Genomic DNA, 10,444 nt, shown 5'->3' with positions numbered 1-10,444 from the left:
TGGAAACCTAATAATGCAAACTATAGATCTTATATTTGATCTTTCAAATGAGAACTATAAAGTTCTAGAGTTGATGTGAGTTCATTAAAAAAAAAAAATAGAAATTAGGTGTGTCGCTTAAAACAAAGATATCAGATTGGGCTTCCGATACTTAATTTATGTTGTTTGTGGAATTGCTTGAGTAGTAGGCATGTATGTTTCCATGGCTATGTGTTTGGTAGTTACAAGATCTTGTTGGTCTTTGGATGACTTGGCGTGTTTTAGATGTCGATGTTTTAAGCTTAGCTGGACTGATTTCGAGCTTAATTTTGATTTAGTTAGAGTTTGAACTAATTTTTTTTTAAAACACAAAAAAGTAAGGTCTGGAAGTCTGCTTTTCAACCCAATCGACCTCGTCGCATTCCGAGGTTTGTGGATATGGTTATGGTGTTCAGAAGTTAGCACGTCAGAATTTTCTGACAACAGAAATCAGGATCTGTGCCTGTTTTCGAACCACGTTTTCACATAGTTAGATTCAGATTCAAACTCTCGCCAAAACATGAAAGAGTGAGTTTTCTGAGTCTTCTTTCCAACCCAATTGGACTCAACGCATTCCAAGGTCTGTAGAGACAGCTATGATGTCGGGAAGTTTGGTTGACAGAAAACAGTCGTCCAGAATTCCGTTTTTTAGCACTGTGTTCGAGTCCAGTTTTCATATAGTTAGAGTGAGAGTTAGTATTTTTGTAAAACATGAAAGAGTAATTTCTGAGAGTCTTCTTTTCAACGCAAAACGCCTTGTAGCGTTTGGATACCTGTGGAAAGAGTTGTGTCATTTGGAAGATAGTCCGTCAGAAATCTAGTTTTGTTGCATTTTGAAGCAAAGTATTTTCCTATAGGAGTTATATATAGGAAAGTATTACCTAGATTCATAACCTATGGTGTATTTTGAAATGGTACCTGTTAGTATAACATCAGTGAGATTGTTCCCATGGATGAAACTACTGTATCTTAAACCGTCACCTTTATATGCAAAGACTCGAGTGCGCAGTGTGTTTGAAACACGGATCATTCATGGTCAGAGATTGAGTCCAGCCAAGTTATGCATCATCCATTTCTGACCATTTCATGAATTAGTCTTTTCTATGTCTTTTTTTATTTTACTAGTGCATTACTTTAAATTCATTTAAATAGCTAATGAGTGACATTAGGCATGGGTCCTCGGAAGGAAAAATTAACTCCAAGAGTTAAGAAAGAGAAAAAAGCAACTCAGGAAGTCGTTGAGAAATCTGCTCCAAATCTTAGGTTAAAGACTGATGATATGTGGAAAAAATGTTTCATCGAAATGTGCTTGGACGAGGTTAATAATAAAGGCTTTAGTGGAACTTCGTTAAAATCAGAGTCATGGACTAAGATTAATGAAAAAATGAGCAAGAATTACAATGTCCAATACACACAAAGGCAACTCAAGAACCAATGGGATTACCTTCGAAAGCAATATGCGGCATGGAGGTTACTATCAAAACGGACGGGACATGGAGTCGATTTTGTTGGAGGTGTCTTTGAATTCCCGGATGAAGTTTGGGACGACTTAATTGAGGTAGAAACCCACATTTTTTTGTTCATACAAGTTATATAAGCGTATGCATATTATTTTATTTGTTTAATTTGATTTTTTTTTGCTATAAACGAAATATCCGTTGATGGGTCAATTCGAGCATGCTCCGTTGATGAATAGGGAGTTGTTAGAATCCTTGTTTGAGCCCACCCTAGCTTCCGGGCGATGAAATGTTTAATCACAAGCATCCAATTCCAATGACGAATCCCCAATGATGATGTTGCAAAGGTTCGAATATTGAAAGTGATGGAGATGAGGATAACCGATTCATGGAGCCGATTACTTCCCTAATGTCACAATTTGTGGGGACTATGATCCTTACACATCACAGGATGTACCCATGGATGACACACAATATAATCCTTCTCATGATATCCCATCTGATAATGAAGAATCTCCTACATATGTACAGAATACTCCAGTAGATGAACCACCTAACCAAAGACAGGTTCCAACTACGTCACGAGCAAAGAGTGATGCAAGTAGCTCGCAGCAAAAACGTAAGAGAGATTCGATTGAGCCAGCAGATCCTCTTGTTAAGAGTATTGGGGAGCTTGTGGAGATGGTGAAGGCTGAAACCATGGGAGACAAGAAGCTTGTGGATGAAGGTGATGCGCAGGTGCAAGAGTTATATGTTTTGGGTTTGCTAGATGATTCTCTTTATCTTAACTCCTTGGAAGCTCTTTCCCTCCACGCTTCTCATAACAAGAAACTTCTGAATCTTCAAGAAAATAGGCTTAAGATCCAATTCCCCAAGAATATTACTTCTAGGATGACATAATCTTTGCAAAATTAATTATTTGGATGACTATCGTATTTACATTTTGTTGACTTGGATTATTGTCATATTATGGTTATTATGACTCAACATTTATGAGTATTTTTGTTGACTTGATTACTTATGGTTGCTATAAACTTGTTACTTTGAGGTTAATATTTAATTTGATTGATTGATTGATTTATTTATTATTATTATTTTAATTCAGGGAAAATGACACAACGACAATGGTTATTAGTGTATTTAATCATAATATTCACATGGCTTTCGACAAAGCGTAAAGCGTATAAAGGCGTAAGATATGTATATCCGCGGCTTTCTCGGGAAAATGTATGTACAAGAGCTTCTACATGGAACTTCCACACATATGTTTAACATGCTAAGGTTGAAGAAGCCTGCCTTCATTATGCTATGTGATCACTTTCGGCAAAGGCAGTGGCTTCATGATAGTAAACATATTGATGTAGAGGAAAAAATAGCTATGTTTTTAATGACTATTGGTCACAATAAGCGAAATCGATCAATAGTAGATGCACAAACCATTAGTAAGTGTTTTAATGAGGTGCTAGTGGCAATGCTCCATTTCTCAAAGGAGATGATAATTGATCCGCCATTTGACGGGGTTATTCATAAAGGTGGATCTCGTTACCAACGCCGTCTTAAGAGATGACCATTTAAAGGAGCAATTGGAGCTTTGGATGGTACATTAGTAGATGCACACATTCTACTTGATAAGCAAATTCCCTTTAGAGGAAGAGGAGGTAAGGATTGTTTCCAAAATGTTCTTGGTGTGTGTGATTTTGATATGAAATTTACTTATGTGATGGCTGGATGGGAAGGGATTGCACATGATGCTCGTGTATTAAATGAGACATTAAGGTGGCCTGAAAAAACGGATTTCCATTGCCTCCTGAAGGTACGTATCAAAACAACCTCACTGATCAAATATATATTTTTGGTTTACATATTTATGTGTCTCATTATTGTAGGTATGTATTACTTGTGTGATGCTTGCATACACACATACTAGGGGCTTTATGTGTCCTTATAGGAATGCTAGGTAATCGGGTTGGCAGATTTTTAATCGCGGTGGTCAGCCCTAAAACAAAGAAGAGAAATTTAATCAGCACATTCTTCGCTAAGAAATGTAATTGAGAGAACATTTGGTGTCTTGAAAGCAAGATTCAAGATATTGAAGAAGATGGCTCCATATAGTTTTCGCACACAAGTTCAAATTGTTGTAGCATGCATGGCAATACACAATTTTCTCCGTTGTGTGGCCATTGATGATGATGATCGATTGTTCAAGCGATATGAAAAAGAAAAAATGTGACTATTCCAAAGGAGGTCTTCAATTAACTCTGACAGACCAGAAGCACCACCAAGTATAAATCACACATTTGGACCTGAGGCACATGAGTACATGATCAACTTGCGTGATCAAATTGCGGAACAATTGTTTAATGGACATATATGATCAAGTTTACAAGAGCCGAACTTTGGAGTTACTTGTAATGTCATTTAACTTGGTATGCAAATTTTATAGATGACCTTATGGTTATTGAACTATTATTTATGTTTATATTTTTAGTATTTTTTTTTATCTCATATTACTATATGAGTCTTTTAGGCGTCAAAATGTTGAATAAACAAAGGAAATTCTGTCAAATCCATTTTTAACTCTTTGGTTTTACAAGTAATCAAGTTAGTGTTCAAAATAGATTGTAAGGGTAAAAATGTCTAAATGATTTATATTCAGCATTCAGAGTCAGGTCATTCTGACAGAAAACAAACATGTTTTTCTGAGTTCAGCATTCAGCATTCAGCATTCAGAAAGTGGGTCATTCAGCATTCAGCATTCAGAATTCAGAGGCTAAAAAAACAAACAACCCCTAAGTCTCCTTGGCACACGCTTGTTAGCCTGCGTAAGCCTCCAAGTTGGAGAGTTTGTAGCTGAGGAAGCAGAATGCGATGGTCCACGATTTCATTCACATTTTCTTCGTCTGCTGCAATTATTTCCTTTAAATTGTCGCAATCCAACGTGTTGATATCTTTCAGCTGTTGCAGATCTCGTGTGACACCAAATGAGAAAAGGTTCTCCTGTAGTTTACATCTAGAAATCCACAAATATTGGAGATTTGGAAAGGTTGGAAGAGAGGGTGATTTTTGGGTGTTACAGAAAATCATGTGTCTTGTGGAGGAATCACCTAATGTAGCTAATTCTTCCTCCCTTTTAGAAAGTATCAACTTCTCCATTCCATCACATTCTTCGAGAATAAGCTTCTCTAAGTTTTGAATCCCCTCTGCCATAATGGTTGATATGAGATATTTCAAGCCATTACATTTTCTCACATCTAGTTTTTGAAGATTTGAAAGGCACCCAACCGGTATGACCCCCTTCCAAATACCTCTCAGTTCATGTAGCTCCTCCAAGCTGATATTCCTTAACCCAAAAAGCATAGCTGGTGTACACGTCCCACCAATATCTTTAACTTCAGGTTGATCAAACCCCCCTTCCTCATTATTGAACACTTCCTGCAGTGCATGACACTTAATTACTTGGACTTCCTGGAGGTTTCCCAGCCTTTTTGCTGGTGATAGAAGATTGGAGGAGAAAATGTTATTTAGTCTTCGACAGTTGACCAAGTGTAGCAAGCTTAATTGTTCCAAGAATCTACATGATGGTGCTTGGCCATGGATGATTTTCTCCATCCTGTCCATACCATACATCTTTAATTCCTGCAATGTCACGAACATATCTTGAGGAGCTTTCTTTGATCTTTCAGTGCTTACAAGATATTCAATTTCGTTACACTCCCTAACTTCTAGATCTTCCAACTGTTTGAGACCTCCCACTGTATCCAGATCAGCAACATTTTTGAAACCATTGCAGTCATTTAACTTCATTCGCTTCACCTTTGAGTTAGATAACAACTTACTAACCCAATGCTCAATCAGGTTTACTTCATCAATCTGCAGCTCACAACCATTCCAGATATCCAACATTGGGTAGTAGCAAATTTCGGATTCATTTTCGTTTTCATTTTTTATGGATACAAAAAATCGTTTCACATTATCCCACGAGCATGGCATGTTATGGGACACCTCATTTCTCACAGTAATTTCAATAAGCGAGAGAAGAGTTAAGGATGCCACTTCAGCGAAACTAGCATTTGGTTCACCATCCTCATTGTCTGTGTCCCAGCCATTGAAGGTATTCACCATTAATTCCTCTAGATTGGAAAGCCTTGATATAATGTTTCGCGCCACAATAGACAATTTTGCATCTCTCAAATCTAAGCTTCTTAGATTAATCAAGTTACCTATTTCTTCTGGCAACTTCTCGATTCTTGACCCAACCATACTAAGTAATTCCAGATTCTTCATTCCTCCAAGTAGAGACACTTTATTTAACAAATCACAGTTATGTAGAATGAGAGTCCGTAGACTTGTGAGGTATGAGAGTGATTCAGGCACAGACAAGTTTGGGTTCCATGAGAGGTCCAGGACAACAAGTGCTTTAGTACCTTCGAAGAAACTATCTTGCTCTGAGCTGATGATATTGTCGTTGTCTCTGATTAATAAGTTGTGGGCATTTCAATGGTAAAGAGAGCACAAGATTTTTATTTCTCAAAAGCGAAATGCACTTACATTTTTTCAACTTTTCCGCAACTGGCAAATTCCTTAACCCTCCATCTACACAGACCAGAAAACCATTCTTATCATCTGATGCGATAAGTAAGGCAACGTCCCGCACTACATCATGCAACTTCACACACATATCTTTGTCGCCATCCAATAACAGACAACATTTCTTTAGTTTTACAACAAAAGAAAGTAATTTGTTATATGAATCGTCCAGTGTCCCATTCACCTTCAGAAACCCTTCTCCAATGCCATAGCTTCTCAAATCGGGCAAATATATGTTGCAATCTTCAGGAAATAAGCAACAAAACAAGAAGCATTGCTTGATTTCTGAGCTGGGCAAATGGTCATAACTGTATTTCAGGGATGTGATTACTTCTGGCATGATACCTTCTAGATCACAGGGAGCAGGATTTTCTAATACCCTCAATGCATTGGTCCATTCAAATTCCTCTGCTTCTCTTAACACAGATGCTAGAGTAACAATTGCCAATGGTGAGCCCTTGCATCTTCTTACTATCTCTTTTGCAATGGGCTGCAAATTTGGCAACGTGGCAACATTATCAGTTTTTTCTTTGAATAGAATCCAAGGTTCATCTTCTACGAGGGGTTCTATTTTGATTATTTTTTGAATTTTCATTTTCTCACATACTTCATGATTTCGAGTGGTGAGTACAACTTTACAGCCCATGTGTTCCCTACCTAAAGGAAGTCCTAGTTCAGGCACCTCCAATTTCTCCCACACATCATCCAATATAATAAGCACCGTCTCCTCTACCTTCAGTCTTGTAAACAACTCTGAACTCTCGGGCCGAAATTTGAAACCTAGCCGGTCAGCAATGTTGTCTTGGACTACCTTCAAATTTGGATCTCCAGACACTGTTACCATTATAACTGTTTTGAAGAGATGGCTACTCTGAAGTTCATTGTTCAGCTTTCTCACAAGCGTCGTCTTCCCTATTCCCCCCATTCCATGCACACCAACAGAATGGATGCTCACATTACGTAATGCTTCCATCACCTCTTGCATAACCAATTCTCTAGAAGCAATGGCCAAAACACTATTCATTCGCGCGAATTCTACACTTGGAGGAGCTCGAACACGAGAAACTGAATCAAAGTTCCCCTGTTCTTGAAGCCGACTGACATCCACGGTTTTCCTTAACACTTGCTTACTTAGTCTCATGTGGAAGCCAAGATCTGGACATAGGCCCTTGAGACATTTTTTGTTAGTATCCACTTCTTCATTTAGAACCCTCATTTCTTCTTCCAGTTTTCCAGTCCTTTCCAGCCAGTCTAATACAGTTTCAGATGGTTCTTCCAATCTCCTTGCTGCCTCCTCAACTGAACTCTGAACATCTTTTTTCGTTGCTTTCAGTTGGCTCATGTGGCTATTTAGGTTCTGAATGTTTTCACCATAATTTGTATAATAACTGATTTGGCGCTTCATTGCACCAAGAAAACTCTTTCCCATTTCTGTGACGGGCGTAACCACAATGGCCAAAATTTCCAGAATCATTTTCTTACACAATATTCTTGACGACCAAGAATGAGAAGAAAGCTCTGGGCTCTGCCTGCGTCTCCTGGGACCAGACAATGCCCTCGTTATGTCTCCTGAGACCAGACAGTGCCCTCGTTATATAACATCATATGTGAATCCAACCTGGCGCAAGGATATATAATATTCATTAAGCACAAAAAACGTAAGAGAACAAAGTAAATTCGACCGAGTAACATATTCTTATAAACACCCAGTTAAATCAATATCTAACACTGATTTTCATGAAGAATTGCATGCACACACACATCCTTGTTTTTTTCAACACTTTTTTTTTTTGCAGTTTTCGTCCACCCACGTAAAACTAGTAGCAGACTCATTTTGATGTAGACTAGGTAGTTGTAAGGGAGTAATATTCTCATTCAAGAATATTAAGCACGCGTTAACCATAAGTAGAGGTTATGACGAGCTCAGGACATCATCCTCCAAGATCGACCTGCGAGCAGCTCGCTTCATGTAGGTGGTACACTTCAGCTCGCTTAAGAACGATCCAAGACGACTGAACGACCTAGGGCAGAACGCTTCAGATAAAGACTTTCCCTAATCCAAGGATAATCATTACCAAAGCCTTATCTGTACTTCCAATTACCGGAAAATATGAACTACTGCACCCACTCTCAGTGAGCAATGCGCTTTCATAAGCCAACACGCTCTCCGTGAGCAGAACGCTCTCTGGAGCTTACAGGCTCCACAACCTCTCCGAGTCTCGCTAGTCGAGGACCTATACTTCTAGGATCGACTCAGCGAGAACGCTCTCAGTGAGCAAAGCGCTTTCATAAGCCAACACGCTCTCCGTGAGTAGAACGCTCTCTGGAACTTACAGGCTCCACAACCTCTCCGAGTCTCGCTAGTCGAGGACCTATACTTCTAGGATCGACTCAGCAAGAACGCTCTCAGTGAGCAAAGCGCTTTCATAAGCCAACACGCTCTCCGTGAGCAGAACACTCTCTGGAGCTTACAGGCTCCACAGCCTTTCCGAGTCTCGATAGTCGAGGACCTATACTTCTAGGATCGACTCAGCGAGAACGCTCTCAGTGAGCAAAGTGCTTTCATAAGCCAACACACTCTCCGTGAGCAGAATGCTCTTTGGAGCTTACAGGTTCCACAGCCTCTCCGAGTCTCGCTAATCGAGGACCTATACTTCTAGGATCGACTCAGCGAGAATGCTCTCAGTGAGCAAAGCACTTTCATAAGCCAACACGCTCTCCGTGAGCAGAACGCTCTCTAGAGCTTATAGGCTCCATAACCTCTCCGAGTCTCGCCAGTCGAGGACCTATACTTCTAGGATCGACTCAGCGAGAATGTTCTCAGTGAGCAATATGCTTTCATAAGCCAACACGCTCTCTATGAGCAGAACGCTCTCTTGAGCTTACAGGCTCCAGCGCCTTCCCAACCCACCTAGCGGAAAACTCTTAATGTTAGGCTCAGTTCGACGAGAATGCTCTCAGCGAGCCTTACATCATAGCGTAATAATCATGAAAATAAGTGATAACTACGAGCGTAACGCTTCTTTAAGCTAAGCCTCAGGCTCCGTAGCCATTTCATACCATAAGCATTATAAACAGGGTGCTAGCTATAAGCATTCAAGCAGAAACATGCATTCCATACACATTTAATAGAAATACTCGGCCAACGCCAAGAAACTAGTTCCACCGATCTACTGGGTCTACCCAGGAAATCCAGATCGGTACTTCTTACAAATTAACAAAGCATCGAACTGCCACTTTCGTGGAAACCAGTTCTCTGTATCAAAATGGCGAACTGCTCAGGCAAACCTGAAGATACAGCTCTATTGTTAACTCTCATATAAGAGAGGAGAAATTACAAAATATTCATAAACTTTCAACAAATGATAAAGACAAGAGGAGAATTCACAATCAAGAATCAGCCACAACATGCTTATCTTTCGGGGCAGCGTTAGTCGAAGGGGTGTGCCTGGCAGATCTCAACACCACACGCATACCTGGGCCCTGCCCGCCATCACTCGCCTTTTTCAGCTGGTGATATTTCTCGTCCAGCTCAGCATATTAGACACTGGCCATGGTATACGCATCTTGCGCCTTGCGCGCCACCCTCTGACATTGTTTGGCATACTCAGTCACTTTAGTTAGCTCCCCTTGCAGATCAGTCATAGCGGTAACCAACACAGCGTTCTTGTCAGCAGCATCCCGATACTTCTTGGTCATCACCTCCAATTTCTTCTTGTCAACTCCCCACGCAGCTCGCATACATCCCAACTCGATGTGCGGGTTGACGTTAGTATTAGCGTGCTGCACAACGTTCTTCAATTTGTCATACCCTACAAAAAACTACAAGTACAATATTAAAGTTAAAATTGCCCAAGTAACAGAAACAAAAACATAACGCATGAGAAGCTCACCAAACAAGCAACCATGCCCATGGTCCCCAACAGCGTCTCCATATCTTCATCCTCCACCTCAGCCTTGTCACCATCCAACACGATCCCCTTCAGAAGACTGGTCGCTATGGGTGCCGAGTGGAAGCTGCAGTCAGAGCGTTTCACCGTACGCTTCTTTCCCGTCTTCCCCATGTAATAGAATTCACTCCCCACGTCACTGAGACGCGGGGACGAACTCTCACCAACGACGTGGTGACCTTGCCCCAGGTTGCTACGCTCCTCAGCATGCCAGTCTGTATCATCCACTCGTCGGGGAGACCTAAATACAACGCCACCAGTCGAACGACTTGATCTTCTAGGTCGCTTGTTGCCTTTGGCCTCTATAGCAACAACCTTTCTTTTACCACGATCACTATGCACATGGGGATGGAATTCCATTTCTTCCATTATCAGAGGAGAGGTCTCCCTCAAGCTTCCTTCTCCCCTAGTATATTTGCGGCACCTGGCCAT

General features: G+C 40.5%; 1 protein-coding gene across 1 annotated transcript; it reads right to left on the bottom strand.

Annotated features, from left to right (window-relative positions):
- Nucleotides 1-4,238: 4,238 nt before the first annotated feature.
- On the bottom strand, nucleotides 4,239-10,444 carry LOC147516868 (putative disease resistance protein At4g27220). Its single transcript, XM_086593407.1, has 4 exons — nucleotides 10,100-10,444; nucleotides 9,611-9,884; nucleotides 6,035-7,631; nucleotides 4,239-5,946 (listed from the first exon to the last, which is right to left on the bottom strand). Exons 1-4 carry the CDS (start codon nucleotides 10,442-10,444, stop codon nucleotides 4,239-4,241), a joined length of 3,924 nt encoding a protein of 1,307 aa, XP_086449533.1.

Source organism: Coptis chinensis, chromosome 2 (genome assembly GCF_015680905.1).
Source record: "Coptis chinensis isolate HL-2020 chromosome 2, ASM1568090v1, whole genome shotgun sequence".
Taxonomy (NCBI): Eukaryota; Viridiplantae; Streptophyta; class Magnoliopsida; order Ranunculales; family Ranunculaceae; genus Coptis; species Coptis chinensis.
The sequence above is the reverse complement of the archived record's forward strand: the minus strand, read 5'-3'. Positions and strand labels throughout refer to the sequence as shown.